This window comes from Aphis gossypii, chromosome 2, assembly GCF_020184175.1.
Source record: "Aphis gossypii isolate Hap1 chromosome 2, ASM2018417v2, whole genome shotgun sequence".
Classification (NCBI taxonomy): domain Eukaryota; kingdom Metazoa; phylum Arthropoda; class Insecta; order Hemiptera; family Aphididae; genus Aphis; species Aphis gossypii.
Genome location: NC_065531.1, coordinates 53,340,220 through 53,362,609, shown reverse-complemented (window position 1 = coordinate 53,362,609; position 22,390 = coordinate 53,340,220). Strand labels below are relative to the sequence as shown.

General features: G+C 28.6%; 2 protein-coding genes across 4 annotated transcripts; one reads left to right on the top strand and one right to left on the bottom strand.

Moving 5' to 3' along the window:
* Window positions 1-1,427: 1,427 nt before the first annotated feature.
* Window positions 1,428-15,733, top strand: LOC114131116 (protein FAM151B). 3 transcript variants are annotated; one of them, XM_027996262.2, is made up of 7 exons: window positions 1,428-1,605; window positions 6,920-6,963; window positions 8,676-8,745; window positions 8,904-8,975; window positions 14,462-14,700; window positions 14,904-15,069; window positions 15,227-15,733. In XM_027996262.2, exons 2-7 carry the CDS (start codon window positions 6,943-6,945, stop codon window positions 15,607-15,609), a joined length of 951 nt encoding a protein of 316 aa, XP_027852063.2. In that variant the 5' UTR covers window positions 1,428-1,605; window positions 6,920-6,942; the 3' UTR covers window positions 15,610-15,733. The 3 variants fall into 3 exon arrangements, with proteins under 3 accessions (XP_027852063.2, XP_027852064.2, XP_050055887.1); XM_027996263.2 differs by lacking the exon at window positions 1,428-1,605 and adding an exon at window positions 2,640-2,658; XM_050199930.1 differs by lacking the exons at window positions 1,428-1,605; window positions 6,920-6,963 and adding an exon at window positions 8,111-8,279.
* A 1,240-nt stretch (window positions 15,734-16,973) lies between these two features.
* LOC114131114 (protein SDA1 homolog) lies at window positions 16,974-21,513 on the bottom strand. Its single transcript, XM_027996259.2, has 13 exons — window positions 21,207-21,513; window positions 20,930-21,133; window positions 20,679-20,861; window positions 20,527-20,592; window positions 20,269-20,445; window positions 20,100-20,198; window positions 19,786-20,020; window positions 19,375-19,510; window positions 19,128-19,302; window positions 18,544-19,058; window positions 18,398-18,482; window positions 18,185-18,340; window positions 16,974-17,092 (listed from the first exon to the last, which is right to left on the bottom strand). Exons 1-13 carry the CDS (start codon window positions 21,291-21,293, stop codon window positions 17,048-17,050), a joined length of 2,163 nt encoding a protein of 720 aa, XP_027852060.1. The 5' UTR covers window positions 21,294-21,513; the 3' UTR covers window positions 16,974-17,047.
* Window positions 21,514-22,390: the final 877 nt, after the last annotated feature.

Sequence of the window (22,390 nt, the reverse complement as noted above, 5' to 3'; positions counted from 1 at the left end):
TATTCCCATATTACATTATTTTTATTATAAATGGCAAGCATCATATTATTACATATATCAGATTATTATTTATTATCTACTATCAGTTTTCAGGTTAAAATCATGTTATCACTTATCAGGTACCTATATACTTTTGTCTTTGTGAACCGACTGACCGTAAAGGTATTATTTATAGTGGATTTATTTTCAGGATAATATATAAATAGTATATAAGTATATACCTATATTACAATAGTTAATAGTATTATTTTTAAATTTTAACTGATTAACTTGCTTTAAGTGGAGCAATACAAAAGTAGACTGAAATTTCCAACACTTTTAGGGATATTAAATAATAAAAAGAGTTTTCTTTTTATTAATTTATATTATAATTTGTCTTAAATATATTATCATAAAAAAAGAGTGGGATAAAAAACTTAATGTTACGCTAAAACCTAGATTATATACTTTACATAATAAAATAATACATTTTAAAATACGCATTACTTACATACATTTTTAAATAATTTAAAAACAATTATCATAATTATTATAACTTTTTATTTTTTTTTAATGTATATTATATTATAGTGATTCAAAATGTGCATTAGAGCCAATTTATCATATAAAATATTTATAGTACAAAAAAATATTTATTACAAAAGTATTTTTACTTAAAAATATCTACAATTATTAGTAATTTTTAAATGTTTTTACAGTATTTTAGGAAAGATTGAGTATCAACATAAAAGATTCGAATAGGAACCTAAGAAACCTATATTTTTTTTGCAATTTAAATTTAAAAAGAGTATCCATTCAAATATTCAGATACAAAAAATCGAAATTCAGAAGAATAGTTTATGAATTACAAGTATTAAAAGTATAGATGAGTGGAGTGATATAGTATAAAAACAACCAGAAAAAGTTAAAATGTATAAACACAATGACATTATAATGTCAACCAATTTTAATTTGTACATTCATGTCTCATCGTCCATTGCATTAGTTAAAGGACTTCTTTATTTAAACACTATTTAATCAGGTTTTAAAAACCTTAAATATAAATATTTTTTAAATTATTACATTATAATAACATATTTTAAATAGTATAAAATAATTTAAATAATTTTTATTCATAAAATTATAAATAATAATATGAATAAAGATTTCTAAATATGGTGAGGGATGAACTAAATAATACGATTTTAAACTTTTAGTTTTAATACCTAGTTTAATTCTAATAGTATTAAAAAATTGACAATAAAAGATAAGATAATTAATTTATAAATGTTATCGTTTATCTTTAACATTACTAAGGATCATAACGATTAACTAATCAAAGTATATTTTACCATAGTAAACTATATAAAAATAATATTTTTATGACCCTAATTTAGTTTTTTTGTCAAGTACTTGTCGGCTGTTCGTAAGTGTTTTCAATATAATCAACTTCAAATGTAAGCTTCATATACAAGTTAGTAAAATATTAACTTCCGTTGAAAGCATAGTTTTCTCTTTAAGTATTACTAATTGCTAATTTGTATAACTCAATCATCAAGCCAAAATAACATTTTCTATGAAAATCAGCCTGACTATATCGAACATAATATCAAAGAAGAACTACAGGTTTTTATTACATTATAATTATTTTATACAATAGACATATTTTTTTTATTATTATAAAAGATAATTTTACAATCTGTATACGCATAAACGACAATACTGTACAATGTACCTAAGTAAAACTTTAAAAGTGAAGATTTAATTAGATATATCTGTGTTAACTTAACCTTGCAGTAAAATGCGGATAGCAACCCAAATATGTTTATAATAGTTCCCTCAAAATGAATTGTGTATATACTTTCATACAATAATATGTGAACCATAAAAGGTAACCAGGTAGTAGGTATGTATTTGTATTTACGTCTATTAAGTACTTTGTCAAAGCGAGAAGTAAAATCTTCTTAATGCACTAATTGAATGTATTTTAGATCTGGTAGTTCAACCTTGCTGGTATAAATATTGTTTAGTTTGAATCGTTTGAAATTAATTAATTAAACAACATCACACGTTATAATATACAAATAGGTATACAATACAATTATATGGTATTTTTGTTATAATATTATGTAAAGTCAATATATTTGAATTGGTAACGGGCACTTAGATCGTTATGTCTAAAATATTCAGTACACAAAATATTTTATACCTATATTAATATATTTGATAAAAAATACAACAGAGTTGAATAATTGACAAGATAAATGTTTTGTACTGAAATTGCATAATAAGAGTTCACATTATAGTTTTAAAATTTTTAGATATACATAAAAAAAGTAAAAATACACAATACTACACCACATAAAATTATAATCAAAACCTACCTGTTGTCAGTTTGTCAAGTATTTAGCTTATGTAGGATAACTTTGAACGTTATATTAATTTTAATCCTCAATCTATTGATATCTAAGTCGAAAAATTAAGACCAATTATTTTTTTTATTTTAAGTAGTAAATCGTAATATGGCATTATATAGGATAAAAGTCAAGTTTATGAGTTATAATTTTTAACTCACTAAATAATGATAATAGTCTATGCTTCATGATGATATTACGAGTATATACCTAAGCAGTAAGCCATAAAGAGTTAAAAGACATGTATGATGAATCGAAAATTATGGTAATTATAATAATAAGTAATCTTTTTAATTTATAATACTAAAATATTACACATGTATATCCATTATGTGTGTGTAAAATATTAATTAAAGACTAATAAAAAATTATCTTTAGACCTTAATATGTTAAGTTAAATAATTCAGAAACTTCAAGTTTAAATTTAAATTTATATTCATTAACATTAAAAAAATCATTTAACAATTTACAGCAAAAATAAGCGGTATTTATTTGAAAATAAAAGTTCACAGAATAATCTTTAAATTACAAATTATATGTTTGAAAACATTATTTTAAATATAGGTGCATAAAAATCACAAAAAAAAAAACTAGAATTTGAATAAACGCATTACAATATTCATCATTATGTGTAATGTATAAATATTAAATGTAGGATTGATTATTATTATCGAATCACTCTGTATAATAAGAAATGAGATGAATACATTTTACCTTTCACTGATATTTTACTCAAAACAACTAGATGTTGAAAACTGTAGACATAAACGATGTATAGTTAAGATATAATTTAATGATTTTAATGTCTATAGGTATACTACGTAGTTATGTAAATTATCCTGATATGACGTGTTTTTTTTTTACTTAGTTATCGTATTACCTAAATGTAGAGCATTTAGATTTTTTTATCAGCTAGGACAACTTACTGATGTAAAAACATTATAACTTAAATACAGTTAAGTGGATGAGGAGTGAAATAAAAAGATTTGAAACCCAGCGATTTAACGGGTGGGTCACAATTCACAATCAGTGGAACAGAATGAACATAGTCGGACGAATACAACATGGTCAATTTTTCATGAATATTGATGAATATTCGTCAATCGCTGTACTTTGCGACACAAAGTCGTTAAGTCAGAATACCGGTATGCCCAGGCAATTATAATATGATGTTCGTCAAATACGTATGAGTCGTGTGGGGCTGACTAGTTCTCACCTGTACGATTACTTTGTTATCTATACATATTATATAATTTATTTTTGTGATTTTTGAATAAACTACTATTCTAACCAATATTGAATCGAGTTTTTGGACTGTTCGGATTGAGTAACTTATTAAACTCAACTATCAGTCATTAATAGTTACCTAGTGGCTAGTTGTTGTTCGTTGTTACTCTTTACATCGTTATATTTTGTTTTAAAAATGACTTTTTTTATACACACTGAGGTGATAAAAAAATAGCAGTGAAATTAAAGTTATTTTATGGGAATGATAAAAAATTGGCAAATATAGAGGCTTTTAAGTATAGATTTATTGGGTTCATAAGCACGACAATATTACATTGAAATATTAAACAGTAGTATAAATAGTAGTATAAATCCAATATAAGTACTAACCTAACCTAAATAACGTGTTGTATGGTTTTTTAATTAAAATTAAGTACTCGTCAAATGGTTATAAGTAATTTAAGTAATAACAGCTTCATTTAATACATTTAGGTATGACGTTACATGCGATTGGCTAATGATACTAATGTATTATGATATTACAGCTGGTATACGAATAATGTTAAACATTTTAATGGTAAATAATGTAAATGTTTTCTTTTTTTTAGTATGTATAGTACATTTTGCAATTATGTAAATATTTGTAAATTTATCAGATTGAAAATAATACTAACTTCCGTTGTATAAGTTAAAATAAATTACAGCTAAATCGGTAGATGAGATAAATTTGTTTAAACGTATAATTTTATTGTTTCATTATATTTTGGTATTGGTACACAAATTATATTGAAGATTCTAAATTGCTTAAATTTTTAAAAATTTAATATTATAAAAACATTAATTCATTAAATGGAAAAAATATTTATAAATCCTTTACAATCACAGAATTATTCTTATAGCCTTCTCAAGATAATTCTTAAACTCGTATAATATCAATTTACAATTGATAAGCGATAATATCTTACTTTGCATACCTAGTAAAATTCTGCACGTAATAAGCACATATTTAATGCCAATAATAACGATAATACGTCTATATCAGAGCAATAGTTATAACTTATAACTTTATAAGACATCTTATAATACATTTTCATTGATTTGATATTCTGTAAATAGCAAAGTATATTTATATTTTGTTTCCTAATTTTGTATTGAGCTATTTAAAATATAATATAATTATTATTATGCAATGTATTGTAAATAATTTAACTAATTTTAACTATTAATTAAATAACTGTAACTAATGGCTTTTCAGCCCTTTAAATTTGCTAAAAAAAAAAAATTAAACGAGTCTTTTGAAAACGTTCACTTTTTAGTTATAAAAATAAAATGATAATAGAATTAAAATAATATTAATAGTAGTAAAAGTAAGTAACCAATAATCCTATTTTACTCGATCGAGTAAAGCTCCATTAGGTTATACTTGTTTGCAAAATTGATAAAGGGTTTTAGTCCTACCCAATTTTTTTTTAACTAGTTACTTGGTGAATCACTCTGTATAGACCATCATACAAGCTAAACATACATCTATGACATTAATACTTTTATGTAATGCACAAATTTAACACGCAACATTGTATAGTAGTGTCAATTTTATAAGAGGCGATTGTATTTCATCACGATCTTACATTCGTACAATACGTTTATATATATTTACATACTACTTGTTAGTCTCTTAAAAATAATACATATTAATGGGTCACCAATAAATTGCGTCCCATTTTTAATTTTTAATTTTTTTTTGCATAAATCACAACAATTGAAACCTTAAATACTTTTTATTCATACATAAATTACATCCAGAGATGTTTTTATATAATTAATCAATATTTTAATTCCCATTTTTAAACTTTGAATTGGCAATATAATTGAATTAATTATGGTTTTGCTGTTAGTCGTTTATTATTAAAAATCAGTAATTAAGTAATTGGTAAAAACGTGTATGCGATAATTCTTACATAAAATTGAAATAAATACTTATTTTTTTTTTGCAATAAATCATAATATATTTGTTTTGTTATACGTTTTTTGTTACATATATTGTTATGTTTTGTTTTTTGTTCACTGTCTTTTCTCTAACTAATATAAGAATCACTTTGCATAAAATTTATGAAAACTATAAATTGTTTTGGAAACTAAAAAGTAAAAATAAACAAAATGTACCAAGACGCAATTTACATGGTATAATATTATGACTGTAATCTTTTTCGGAAACGCAATTTATCTACTCGGAAATGCATAATAATGAAAATTAAATGGAATGAAATCGTTTAAGTTTAAATAAAAAACTTTTCACAAATTAAAATTTATACCAATCATATTTTTAATAACCATCGAATCCAAACTTAAAAATAAATATTTATTAGTCTATGACATTTCAACCTTTTTAACCAGTTTAACGACGGAGTTTTATTTATAAATAATAATAATAGATATTATGCTCTTATAAATTACACATAACGGTCACAGAATTTATGTTCGATCACTACCATATCCTGATTATATTTATAATACTTATTTAACTGCGTTCACACACAATATTATATAATTATGTTATTAAGAAAATTCAAGATGTATCGTCACTAAGTGATAATTTCACATTTTAAACAAATGTATTAAAATCTTAAATTTTAAACGTGTAGTTAAATTATAAAATAAAAATATATAAATTAATAATGAGAGATTACTGTCACGTCGAAAAATTCGACGTTATAAAGATTTATTTGATATTAGTAATACTCTGCAAGACGTAAAGAGTAAGTAGGTATATTGGCACTTGAGAGTTCGCATTAAAATCATTATTAATTTATTTTGATTAAAACATTAAAATATTCTCAGAATCTATATCGGCAATGTACCACACGCTGATACCTATAAGTAATATATATCTAAAAATTTGTTGAGCTCGACTAAATTAATAAATCGATAAATTTGAACTTTAGACTTTTGAATGATTTACAACAACTTTAGATTGAAGTTTTTGTACCTATGCAAACAATTTCAGTAAACTGTGTTATTGATTATTTTTTTAAATAGTACTAATCGTTGGGTCTTTAGCCATTTAGCGTATCATTGTTAAGCCGTCCTTGAGTATTATATATACTTAAAACACTTAACACACAATAAGCGTTGTATTCTGTGATTATTTTTTAATGAATTTAATGAAAATATATCAAATATTAAAGGCAAACTTACAAATTATCGTTTGCTTTTATATTTTAACGTGACCAACCCAAAACACATAATGCGCTTTTTAAAAATATTATTCTAAGTTTTTGAAAATTTTTATTCTTTTTTAGTTGCAGATTTGTTTAAAAAAACCATGGTCACCATCAAACAAACTGTAAGTTAGATTTATATATTATAATAAAAAAAATAATAATAATTATTATTATTATTATGTATCTCCTGGACACCGAAAATGGGCCATTGCCATTTGATGCAAATATAAACACTGTCGACAGGAGTTCACGTGTGGACAATACTTTATGTACATATTAATATAATAAGAATTTAGTATCTACACACAGTAATAAGTACCTAATAATATTATGATTATATCGATCGGCACTCGGTCAAATTTACCGATGATTCTTAATTGAAAACTGACAACTTGTTTGCGTACAACGAAAATCGTGAAACCCCCGTTAATACAAATTTTCACCTGAAAAATTATGACTCGTTTGCGTACAACTGTTAAATCTCATTAATATATATTAAGACTAATATTGTGACTCGCAGTATACTTAATGCAATATAGTTATAAAATGTACATCTATTAATTAATTCGTTAAGATAAACGTATTAATTGAATCGAGTATGATTAAGTTACAATTTTTGACGTTGATGATTTGACTACGTTTTGAATTATTACAATATATTTCTATGTACCTATTTATCAATTGAACATGTGATGATATCAAGGTATATAATGAGCCTTTTGTTGTAGTCTTTTTTAAGTTTTAAAAGACTTTTGGTACCTATAGCTTATGCAGGCACGTAAACTAGTTATACCGTTCTACGTTTGGGCCATTTAAACACAGTGTTATAAGTTTTGATATTCAACAATTCGTAACGTGTGCGTTATCGAGTTTTGCATTTATACACAAACAAGGGTTAATGTACGCAAACGGGTATCGACGGAATCTGCGTGCCACGTGCCCACGTGGTCAGTATTGTATTGCAACCGACGCGAGTGGATACCCTTGAAGGTTACGTTATAGCCACAAGGGGTCAAATTAATTTTACCGTATTGTATATTATTATGTAAAGGAATAACACTTTTAGAGTTGAGCATGGGTTGAGTCTCCTTTTCAAAATATAACCCACTATAAAATGTGTTACATCTTACGTGAAAATAATCTTTTCAGTTTATGTCGTAGAAAATGAAAATTTTCAAAAATATTAACTGTAGGTAAATGTATGTTTATCATTTTCCATTTTCCCCAGCAATAAATTGTTTATTATCAATAAAAAAAAAAAAACGAATTTTTCCTATGAATAAAATATTTTATCTCGTAATTTACAACAAAAAGATAAATTAAATTTGTAAAAAAAAAATTATTTATTAAAATGCAAAATTACAAAATAATAACGTGGGTTTTCCTTAACGTTTCAACCTTATTGTAAATATCTATTCTATACAAAGTTACCTAACACGTAAGTACCACACTACCACTTTACTACTATAATACGAAACGTGTGCGCGCACGCGCACTTACAATGTCTACACGGAACTATTCCAGTGATACCCAACCCGCAATCTGCCGTAAATGTTTTAATTAAAATAAAATCCATGAAAATACAATTACGTCCGAAATATTTTAATTTCCGTCTTTTGTATTATCTTATTTTTGTTTGTATTATTAGTGATCCCCACGTGCCCACAAATGTAATATTTTATTAATGTGGCCCACCGAAGAGCAAAGGTTGGGCGTCACTGTTCTAGACATTTGTCTTGGTTACCGAGACCATAAATAAAAAAAAAATGACAGTGTACGACCGAATGGCGAGTCTACCGTACGGCATTTCACGTGGCCCTTCTTGAAATTTCAGATGAACTTGACGCTGTTACTTGATTTCATCTTGGGAGTGACAATGCAGGTGTTCAACGCTCCGACGGACCGTAAGTACATTGACCGCACACACATGAGCACAATAATAAAATAATAGATACCTATAAAAAACATAAATAACTATGATGTACTGATCAGAGATGGGCAAAGACCTCGGAAATCCAGTTTTGTACAATTGTTTTAATAGACGGTTTTTTTGTTGTTGCAGAAACGAGTTTGATAACGGCCACCTGGGATCATGCGGTCAATTCCAAGGCCAAGCTACATAGCGCCTTGACGAGTAAGTGTGTTTTTTAGCCTGTATCATAGATATACGCATAGATATTAGATATGATTGAGAACTGTTGCTTAAATTAACTATTATCGCTATGGGAAGTACTTTTTCAAGTATCCTGTATTAGTGTCCGTCAATAATTATTATAAAATTTTGAAAACGCACAATATTCATACTTTCAAAATCACCCTCTAATAACATAATCGTATACCTAATAGATAATAAATAAATTAGGTTTTATCGATTAAAAAACACACACCTTTCTAATACAAATGTATAATATACTAGGTTTGAATAATTATAGATGATTATACTTTATATAAGTAATAAGTATATTATTATTATTTTAAATACTTAGTAGTTTGTTTTAATTATAAATTATAAATAATATCATAAACCAGAATATTAACATCTAGTATAATAATTAATAATCAAAATGAATATAAATCATCAGCTCATCAGTTAGGTATTTAAATAACGATTAAAACAAAATATAAGTTTTGAAATATCTAGTACCTATAGTAATTCTATAAAAATGATAATCGATTTTTTTGAGTCTAATACAAGTAAAATAAGTAATTATAATAAAAATATAAAACAATAATGAGTTATTATAAGAGATATTTTTTCTGTTAAAAAAATCAACATAATATATTACAATTTACAGATTAGATATTTTAATACTTAGTCTTAGTGTCTTAGTTATACAAATGACTAACTATAACCTCCTGAAAGCTAATGCAGCCCGTGTTGGAGATAAAGAGTTATGATTATAATATATAGGTACTACTAAATAATAATAAATATAAACATAATTTAAATTGACACTAAACATTGGTTAAAAGATAAAAATGTGGGCAAGTAGGTAGGTACCGTTCTGCTGTAAATTAGTTATCGTCGTGTCGAGTTGATCACTTTTATGGACTGTTAACTTTAAATTCAATGATAGGTATATCATTATTCATTATATATTTTTAATTGAAAAACGAGCCTAAGTGGAGATGGTCTGTCGCAGCCTATATCATAAATACATTTCATGATAATATGTTATTTGATACTTCAATTAAAGTAATTTATTTACATAAGGATACTTAAACATATTATACTAATAATATATCGTTCGATAAACATTGCGATGTATTAATTGTATTTATTTTAATAAAATCCACCCGGATCTAACGCAGTATTGCATAAATCATATGTACTATAAAATCTGGATTCGTGATTTGAGAAATAAAAAACGTTAAAATATGCCACAAAAAAACGTAATTATTTAATTAATATACTTAATTATATTAAACAGTAAATAAACTACATTGTACTAACCGTACAATTTTGCATAACGATTTTTTAGCTGATTAATTATTATACATCCATTTTTAAAACGTTTTTCCTAAAAACCACATTAATAATCATAAATTAAATTTAAATAAAATATAATTTATCATTTGGATTGATAAAAACCATTTCCTATTTCTCAAAAACTTTTCGTCACAAAACATTCTAAATTCTTATGTACTTATATACGTCGTCAAGTAGTAGATTAGAAAAAAATTGAAAAATAAATAAGTAACATATATTATGATATTATAATACGTGTGATGTATTTATACATATTTTATAATGTCGAACAAAACTTTGAGAACGATATAGCTGTAAATGTATATAATAAATAATATAACATCTGCAAAATAGGATCAATGCAAATCGAAATCATTTCGTTTTCGGTATGAATTATCGACGAACGGAAACAAAAACTACCGTTAAAATATAAAATATCATATTTTTTTAATAACATAATATAATAATAATATATGACGACTACAACCGTGTGTGCGAATCATAACAGCCAGATGTGCGTGCTTCTCATGAATTTTTTGACTATCTTGAAATCGACGTTACACAACAAGTCGCGAACGTTCTTCAGGTACTTTTCGGCGGCGCTAATGTTGCTGTCGACCAGAGCGATCAGCTCGATGAGCGTTTTCGGCTTGTCCACCGCGACGGCGACCTCGTCGTCCGGCACGGCCATCCAGTTCGTGGCCGCCGGACCGAAAAGGCCGGCGCCCAGGTCGGCCATGTGCGACTCGATGGCCCGCCTCGCCGACCGGAACCCGTGGTCGTCGCGCGCCGGGTTGGCGGCCACCTCGACCAGCGTCCGGTAACACGGCACGTCCGGTCCCAGGGCCAAGTACGACTTGTACTTGTCCAGCAGCGCGCCCACCGACATCCACGTGAGCTCGTACTCGCCCACCGGCACCCCGTCGCCGCCGCCGCCGTTGGATTTTTCGATTTCGTGGTTGCGGTCGTCGGCGGCGGCTTCAACAGCCTTCACGAGGACCGCGGCGGCACCGTCCACGGGGCGGGGGGCCGTCGTGGCCAACAGCCGATGGGTGCGACAGTGTTCGACGTGCACGAGCATGTGCCCCATCAGGGTGACGAGCACGGCGGCCACGAACTTCTTCTGGTACGTCACCAGTTCCGGGGTGCCGAACACCCATTTCCGGACGGCCGCGCGGTAAACGGCCGACAGCCGTTCGCCGGCCGATCGCCAGTCGACGCCCACGCCGGCCGGCATGATCCCTGCGGCCGACAGCCCGTCCGCTCCGACGGCCGCGACGTCGTTGAGGTACAGACAGCGCGGCCCAAAGTCCTCCTCGCGCACTCTGCCGTCCTTGTCGGCGAGGTCCGGCCGCTGCTGCACGATGGCCGTCACGTTCTCCAGCACGTACTTCTCGAACCACACCTGATCGCGCCACGCCAGACCGCGGCCACTGCCGTCGTCGCCCAACCCCCTCGCCTTGCAGATGGTCAGGTACCGGTTCAGCTCGCGGGCGACGTGGTGGACGGCCCGGCTCAGCCACAGGACGCCGTCCCGCCGCCGCCGCCTTCCGGACACCCGGGACAGTTGTTGGCGCGCCCCGTTGGCGTACAAGTCGAACAGCCACAGCCACCGGGCCGTCGGAAATTCCGGGCGGCTGCTGGCCACGAACAGCACGCGCTTCACCAGCGGCCCGTAACCGGCCGCCAGCTCAACAGCGGCCGCCGCGTCTTGGCCGCCGGCCAGCGCGGCTCGCACCGTCCGCAAGTGGTGGGCCGCGTTGTAACCGCACGCGCACTGGAACTCGTCCACCGAGCCCGACACCGCACCGCACGTCGCGACGTACAATGATAATAACAACATCGACCGCAGTCGAATCGGAGGCTTCATCGCTGCGCACTATTTTATACTCGTGTGGGTCACGTTTGCGGGTTAGGTCGTTGTATGAAAATATGCGTCGGTAGGGTTGAGGTGTATAATGTGAGTTCGCGGATTTATAAAACGGAAACGACACTGCACGACGCTGTTACAGGTGTCACGCTGCACTGATTTTGCTATTTTAGGTAATCGTCATTATATTTTCCGTGTCGATCGTCGGTTCTATGATATTATTTCAGTGTTTGCACACCTACATACCCGGGGGCCCCGTACAACAGTGCTTTACACAATAATAACACAATAGTTGCAGTGTGTATACGTCATATTATATACAGAGCGTGTCCGCATTACAGTCTTTGAGAACGATAATATTCGTCAACGGTTAGCGAGTGAAAACAAAAACCGATAATACGAAGTGTTTCATTTTTTTTTTTTGAAAGGGTGGGGGGGGGGTACTAAGTATAGCTGATGATTGGTGTGGTCGAGTGATCGTAGGGGAATACCTAGCTCCCTAATAATAATTGTTTTTTTATGTAATTAGTTGGTCCGTATCTTGTGTAGGAAGATTTTAGCCCCCCTCCTCCCCAACCACATTAAATTCAATTAAATCTCACGGTCGTTGTATAATAATTATACTCGTTGACATAATAATATATCGAGTAGTTTAGGGAGATAACTACCTAACAAAATTATCACTGTGTTTATAACTGTAAAATGTTTACGAAATTTAAACATTACAATTTAAAAAAGTGGTCACCATAATGTAAAACCAAAATGCAAAATGTTTTTCAATTCCACTCACCGATGTTATTATGAGATCATTCTTAATTTTGTATAGGAAACGAAAAAAACGCTCTGTATATACGATTTAGTGGGTCTAGTGCGTTTCTTTATTTGTTTTACAGTCGTGCGCGTTTCCTCGTTTGAGTATACCTACAAAACATACCCAAGTTCTATCGATTGTAATAACAATACATAGTATGTGTTGTACAAAGCATATAGTCGAATATAGATGTACAGAGTAATTTTTGTTCCTATAAATATTTTATGCCTCAGTATTGAAAATCTAAAAATGTAAATATGTAATACTTAATTGAGTGTAATCTTGACCATTTATGAATTTTTTTCCACTTTAATTTTAATCATGAAAATAAAGTTTAATTACCATTACTTTTCCATTGAGTATTAAGTATGGAATTTTAACAAAGAGTCGATTATGTGGGTTACGGAACATATGTATACATATGTATATACATGATACAATTATATTATTTATGTAGTTATGCATGTTTATTGTTTATTCTATATGAATACTGTAAAATTTCTTCAATGCAATTATCACAATTTACAATAATATTTATTAATACCACAATTATGATAATACCGACCGGATAACTTTTTCTAGTTTTTATTAATTATAAATATGAGATGGGTAACTTTAATTTTTCATAGATTTAGTTAAATTTCTTAAAATATCGATTCCCTGTAACCCAATTCTATGTCAGAAATATGTTTTCATTACCAACTATAATTAATTTTAAATTTTTAAACACTACACCAATTATTCGTTTCAAAAAAATTCGCTCCGAAATGAATTAATTGTATTTATATTTTTAATTTTTATTCTAATTTGAATTAATTTATTATTAAAAGAAAACATGGGAATAAATTATGATAATCAATTGCCCTGTATACCTATATTATTTACAATACAACATTACATAATGACGTATAGTGACACCAATCACCAATATAGTATAATACATACATTTTAAATTTCACATCTAAATGGTAGGTACCTTGCTATTGTTTTTTTTATTAAAATAATTATGAATGTAATAAATTATGAATACGAGTAAATACTATATAATATAATTAATGTATTGTTGTAATTTATATTCGTGGAATATTTTATATTCCATACTCAACATTTTGTTTCTTTTTCGTCATAATAATAATTTTTTTATTTTAATGCTATATTTTCTTGTAAAAGTTGAATAAGAAAATCTTGTTGGATATTTTTTTGATCGACAATATTATAGAAATACACTTGAATAATTAATTAAAAATTAATAAAAACAACATTTTAAAGTATATTTTATTACAATTACATAAGTTATTCAACTCTTAACTGCAGGAATAAAAATGATACCTAGGTATTGTTTGTTTTCAAAAATTACCAAAATGTATTATAAAACAAACATCAAACATAATTAACTTATCCATATTTTATGGATGCAAAAAAAATGATCTAATAATAAACTAATAAATAAACTTGAAATGTTGTCTACAGGTGAATCCACAATGATAGAAGCTGATGTAATTACTGGTCATTTGATTGATGAACCTCAAACAGAAGGAGAGAAAACTGACCGAATACCAATAATGGGTCATCCTCCCGCAATAACTTCAGACTTGAGTCTGAAAGAATTTTTAGATGCATGGAAAAATTCTAATAAAATCATTAAGCTCGATTTTAAATCAACCGAAGCATTTCAACTAGCCTCGCCAGTCATTGAAAACGCTTATAAAGTAGATACCTATTTTTTAATGGGATTTGGCATCGCACGGCAATCAGTTATTTATTCTTGTTTTATTTTGATATTGATCATATTATTTCTTAAGTCCAATCAAATTGCCACTTCTTTAAGTTTAACAAGTCCCCACTGATTAAAATACCTAGTTTTTAGTAACAACTACGTATAACTACCTATACTTATATAATTTCACTATAGGATTCGCCTCCAAATCGTCTACCTTGGTTGAATGCAGATATCTTACCTGGTCCCGGTCCAGGAAACAGCCCTGGAGTAGACGCAGACACTTTCCTTAAAGTATCAACAAAAAGTTTTCCAGATTCAATTTTATCGTTAGGCTGGACTACTAAACGCAACGATAACGGTACCTAATCGTTCATATATCATATTATACTAACGATCACAGATCAAATAAATATTTAATGGAGTAAATATTTCATTTGATCTATAATATAAGCATACTAGATGATGTTGATGACGTGCATGCCTATGATTATATACCCAAATAATGTACTTTTCAGACAAATATTCGGAACGTCACATAAACGACATGGTAGACGTACTGTTCAAAAACAAATACATGAAACCCGTGACTTACGCGGTACGAGCGTCGTTTGCGGTCAATTCGATATCGGAACTTCAATATTTGTTGGAGACATCGCCGGTTGGTTCAACTTTAACTGTCTGGTGTAGTGACCCTAAAGATATAATCAATTATCCAAAACTGGTACAGCTGATAAATACCGTTGGAACAAATCGAGTGTACCTGGATTTACCTGATGACATGTCCAAGATTTTTTTCGATATGTATAAGACCAGTATTACTAATACAGCGAGCAATAATGTTGGCTTCCTGTCTATATCCCTGGCATCATTATTTGCGCTAAAAAACGTATTCCTTTAAAATTTTATTATATACTTTAAATCTGTATTAAATATTGATTAGGAAAAATAAAAACCGATTGAAAAGTTACTATATTATAATGTATAAATAAATAAATGTCTTATATACTTTTATCATTATAAAACCTTTTAGTCTTTTAACAGTATTAATATTATACGTTCCTATCTAAAATCTAAAATAAATTATATGTATTACCTAGGTATGTAGGCAATACATTAATCTAGCTGGGTCAGTGGCAGTGCCTTGGTCGGTGGTCTATATATAGGACATAGGTATACACTACATGGTAACTGAGAAGTATCTACCTATTTTGTATTTGTACCTACCTATACCAAGGCCGTAACAGGAAAAAAAATTGGGAGGGTCCAACATTTTTAAAATAGGTATAATGTATATAGGTATACACTTGTCATTTTTAGAAATATAGAATTTGATTATTATCGTTATTGAAAACATAAGTCGTTAATATGTCAAATGTTTTCATAATTAGTTTGATTATTAAATGTATTAAACGTTTAGATTGTCGATCTACATATAGCCTGCAGTACCTATACGGTCAGTATGCCTATAACATCGATATCGACCATTTCAAAATTCAAGATTTAGTATTGTAATTTGAAACCTCATGTATGAAGTATGCTTCGATCAATTCAGTGGTCATAAAATTGTTTTCTATATATAAAAATATTTTGTCTGACATTTTAGAGTCAGTTTCAATACTGAAAATCTAGAGAAATACACGGTAATTCTTTTTTTAATTTAAATTAATTTTTTTGTAAGATTACATAAGAAAAAATTCGAAATTTTGAGTGCCCGGTAAAGTAGAAAATATCAACTAAATAATATACTATACATCATATTATACATATCTTTTTATTTAGTTAAATACGTTAATAATTAAAAATAAATAATAAAACTAAATTTAAGAGCTATTTTTAATACTACTATTATAATAATATAGTCATAATATCTAACTCCAATATGTTTCGATGATTACATATAAACTGATGAATACTTATCATGTGACTTTTTGAACACATGCATTATTTAAATCCAAAATTATTCATTAAAACACTTGATTAACTTGATATTGTTCATTTTAATTAATAATATGTACAAAAATTCAAAAATATACTATATATTGTATTTTAATACGGAATTTTTTTTAGAATTTACTATAATCTACGCAAAATAATTAATTTAGTGCAATGGTTTGATCTTTGATAATTATTGTCTTATAACATTAGAATCTATGTTCACTTAGTTTTTATCTAATTGTGTAAATAAAACTGTTTAACCTATTTTGAAAAATTAATAACTACATAATATAGATGATAGTATGATACACCTAGAATAAATCGACATTTATATTTCAAGTGGTAATCTTGTACTTTATTCACACTTTTAAATACATGAAATTTAAACATAATTAATTTGATTATTTCATCTTCTTCAACTTGGTCAAATGATTTCGTAATGCAATCTGCAAAAAACAATAAATTTATTATATTTCAATTTTAAATATTGAAAAAATGTAAGAATATAAATAAATAATTAGAAACAAAAATCAAACCTTGTAGGTACATTTTTAACATTTTATTAATATATTAAATACATTTTTATACTATTAAAGCAAAATATTTATAGTTAAATTTATAAGCATTCACTATTTTTATTGTTGAATTAGTTTTAAGACTTGATAAATATATTAGATTTTATTGATAATCTACTAAACATTATATTTTTGACTGTTATGTAAATATCGTATTTGAGTCAATATCCTAAATCAATAATTCCTATACTGTTAAGTGCTAATATAATATAATATTACATTGTATATGTTAAGATGAATGTCAAATTTTTGAATAATTATTAAAAATAATAAAAATATAAAAACAGTCATCAGTGATTGTCAATATTCACAATAGAGTTTTGGATAATGTTAGAAATTTTTCTTATAATTATTAGTGGTAATTCACTCATAGGGGTGTAATAAATCAATTATATACCCGTAATCAATTTGCTGTATACAAAGAGCAACTATTATCTCCCGAAGATATTGCTACTGAGTACTGACCAATTCGTATTCTTAAGAAAAGATTCCTCTACAATTTCACAAGAAGGTGAACAGGGGAACTTGAGACGCAATTGTAAGATAAAGAATGTATCAAAAAAGTGTAGATGTAAATCGTCAGGACTTTTATGTAACTCAAGAGTTTACTCATATTTTTTTTTTATATAATGTCAACATTCACCAGTGAATTATATATCTAAGAAGAAATTGATATTCACCAGAAATTAATATGTACACTATACTATTATACACTAAAAAAATGTTGTATCAATTATTCAAGGTAGTTGAGATTATTATTTTTTATTCTCGGTGATACATGAATCAAAAAAGTTTGAAACCTCAGCCCTAAACTCTAAAATTAATTCTTATGAACATTATTAAATTTATCTTATATTTTATTTAGCAGTTTGAACTTATAATTAAAATACCTACATGAATTGCTGCTCGTATAACTATGAATGATGAAATGTATTGATTTTTTTTTAAAGATTTATAAGTTACCTGTTTATCCTTAAAAGACTTCTTCACTTTTCCTTTTGCTTTGTGTTTAATCATCATGAAATTTTTGGTCTTCTTTTTTTCTCTGTTTGTCTTACTAGAAAATGGATTTAAACGTCCATCCTTGTATCCAAACTTTTCTCTGCCCTCTTGTCCTTTCTACAATTAATAAAATATTTAAATACTTAATTTATTTAATTTTAAATTTATTAGTACCTTTATTGAGTCTATTCTTGTTTGTTTATCATGTTTTCTTTTTTTATAAATATTTTCTATGTCTTTAAGTCTAACTAATTCTCCTCTGAAAACGATAAAACATAAATTTATTATATTATTTAGTGCATTTTAAAATTGCATATTACCTAGATGTTTCTTCAGGTTCAGCTGGTCTTTTGCGATTTTTAGCTGAAGTCATTTGTTTGCTTAATTGAGCAATTTCTATACGTTTAAAATCTTCATCAGATAAAATTCTCATTGAACTAACTTGTGCTGCTTTTTCTTTCTTTTCAGCTAATTGTTCTTTTTTAGATACTACTTTCTTTTTTTTGGGATTTGTGTTTGTTGTTGAGTTTTGTGTAGAAATACTTTGATCGGTGTCATTTATTCCCTCAGTATCAGAATTACTTTCAATATCTTCATTATCATCATCATCACTACCATCAACATCTTCATCTTCGTCATCTATATTCTCATCATCACTGATTTCATCCTCTGAATGACTAACATTTACCCACTCATCACCTGACTCATCAGAATCATCACAGGACTCATTATTTTCTGTTTCAAGAAGTATTTCAGCACCAGGTACAAATTCTTTTGCATCCACTTCACCATATTTTCTGGCGACAATTTCCAATGATGCCTCAGTAGGTCTTCCCTAAATAATTAAATAATATAATCATAATTAAATTATATACAAAACAACTAAAAAAAAAAAAAAAATTACTCTATCTTTTTTATGCAATAAATGTGGCATAGAAGATCTATAAACATGTATTAATGACTTAGCAGCCATCATGACACTACGCTCACGATAATTTTTATATTGAGCAAGATCTCTAAGTAAATCTTCAGTCATAACTAAGGGTGCTCTTGAACACATTTCACGAATTGCATTTAACCTAAGAAACACAAATATAAGTAACACATTTTTTGCTATTTGAAAAATTAATTCATCAACATGCAAACCTTACCCAATTGCCATAACATCAGATGAATTTCTTTCTGTGACAAAATTATTTACTAATGCACGTAATACAGGTTCTAAAACATCAGGTGGAACAACTTCATGAGATGCCTGAGCAACAAATTGCATCATTCGTACTACCTCTAGAAAATGTTAAATTAAATTATTACAGTATTAATACTTTATCTGTTATTATGACTTTCAGTAATTAACATTTTAACTGTTTTTTACACTTGCATTAATAAATTATAACCACAACAATGTATATTATGAATTTTGACTATTTCAGTAAAAAAAATCAAAATAAATAAAAGATACAAAATTACATAAATTAGAAATAATATGTATTTATTTATTAGTAAAAAAAAAAAAAATAATAAATAAATATTTAATAGAGAGTCAACACTTCTATACTAACCTTTTTGGTGAGGTTGTAAAAACCTTTGAATGTAAGGGTAAAAATTGAAAATTATTAGTTGGTGTAAACCAATTAAACGCGACACTACATCTAATGTCAACATTTTAACTTCAAACCTTTCATGTCTTTTTTCTAATTGATGAAATAACTTTTCCGCAAACCCTTGAGGATCATGTATTAATGTTAAAGCCGCAAAATTCGATGATTGTGATTGTTTCTTCTTTTTTTTATTTTTCTGAAATAATTAAATTAAATTATTTTTCTAACTATGTTAAAATAAATATAAATAAATAATAATTTTAAAAGATACATACCTCAACTAATCTTTTAACTTTTTTTAAATTTTTTGTTCTTTTTCTTGTTGTTTTGCTCACTTTATTAGCCATAATCACTTCTCTAGTATTTGGTGTATCCTTAGAAAAAAATTTAAAAAATTTTAGTATTAAAAGGGACAACACAATGAATCATTTGATAAATAATTACATCATCTGAACTTGATGAATCACTATCATCTGAAGAATCATTAGCATCCACGGTTACAAAAAATTTTAATGCAGCAACCATGACTTTAGTAATTTTTGAAAAACAACCTGTTGATATTACATTGACTGTCTTTGTATCCCTCCAAATATTTTTTTTGTATAAATCAACCATTATACCCTTAAATAGAAAACATATTAAATCATTGCAATATCGCAAAAATATTTAATTTTCTACCTAAACAATTTATTTTATACTTACCAAAGACATTTTAGCTGCTTTAGCATTGTTATCTTTAAGCATAGTGTACATGAAATTTTGAAGATTCTAACAAAAATAAAAAATAAAAATCAATAGGTAAATAATATATACTATATTTGCTCATAACGTCAGTAATTTTTTATAACACTTACCCGATTTAATTTGGCATCTTTATGTTTTGAATTTAAGTTCTTAATATCAGAAACTATATGTGATTCTAAAAATTTTCTTAATTCTTTATCTTGTGATCTGAGTAATCCAAAAAAAAGAGAAAGCAAATCTGTAGGTGTCAATAATCGCTTATTACGTAACAATATTAAAGCTCGGCAAAATGTCTGAAAAAATAAATACATTACAATTGTACATTTTAATTTAAAATAGTGTCATTACTCATTATTATTACCATTCGCATGTCCTTATCCAGAACAGGTCCATGGGTCTGTAACATATCTGTGAGTTCTTGTGCAAAGGTGGCCAATTCACCAGGATAACAATGTGCTACCTGAGCCATAAACATTACCAGTTCATCAAGGCTTTTATTGAAGTCTGTAGGGCGCAATGTGAAAACTGCCAATAGTGATTTATAATGGCGTTGTTGTTGAAGGAACTAAAAACGTTCAAGTTTTAAATATCAAGCACAAAATTACTCATAACAGTTAGTGAATTAATAAAATATTTACCTCATCCTTATATGATGCGGGATCCCTTTTTATAAGATTTTGAAGTTGTGGTAAATTATTTGGCAATTGATTGTTGTGTCGTACCATTTTGAATTCCTTAGATCATATACTGATCTAAGTTGTATTCCAAAGCACGATTAAAGATATACCTTTAATCGTGATTCTAAGATTCTATAAACAAGTCTGATATGAATCCATAAACTACACACTAGTAAAGTTGTAGCTTGATATATTATAGCAATATAGAATTTTACAACTTTACAAGTACGTGTTATGACGGTTACGGGGGAGAAGGGAAATAATACGCCATGCGGTGATGTACTGATATGTTATCACAGTTCCCTCAAAATGATAAGAATAAAAAAATCAGAAAATTTCAAAATCATGGTTGCCAACATGAAAAAGTACCGTAAAACTTGAAAAACGTGTACTGCACTCTATTGACAAACAATGTAAACTGTTGAAAATAATAACGCATTGGCTAGATAGCGCTAATAAATACTGTTAATTTTTTTTATTTGATAATAATATTATACAATTCATGAACTAAGATATAATACATTAATACATATTATAATTATATAAAAAATTTGTTAATCAATATCTTATAAGTTATAACTTATAAGTATAGATTACATGACGAACCGATTTTTGATTGAAATAATGATTTATAAAATTAAATAAGCTATACTTTTAAAGTTATGATCCATGTATATTATTTTATTGTCGAGTTTGTGTATTACCTAGGTATAGAAAATATAGATGCATTCTATCATTTTGTAATTAAAATGATCGATAAACTACCCACACACATACACTCATACAAACACAATACACATGCGGCACATCAACGGAAATAAATCGTACAATACCCATACATTACACAAATGCAATACGATTTATGATAGGTGTTAGGTATATACATTACTATGTATTATTATTATAATACATTTAAATAATCACATATTATTCACGTGTACGTACCATTTACGATTTGTCGTAGAGGTTTGAAATAGTTCTATTCTTTAATTTATAATATTGTATTTTTTTTTAATAAAATATGTAATATTAATATTATATTATTTGCAATAATAGCCTTGGGAGTTTATAATACCTAGAATATAATTTATTCAACGTCCATAAGATTCTTAAATAACTAGCAGTCATGTTTTAAAAATTAGAAA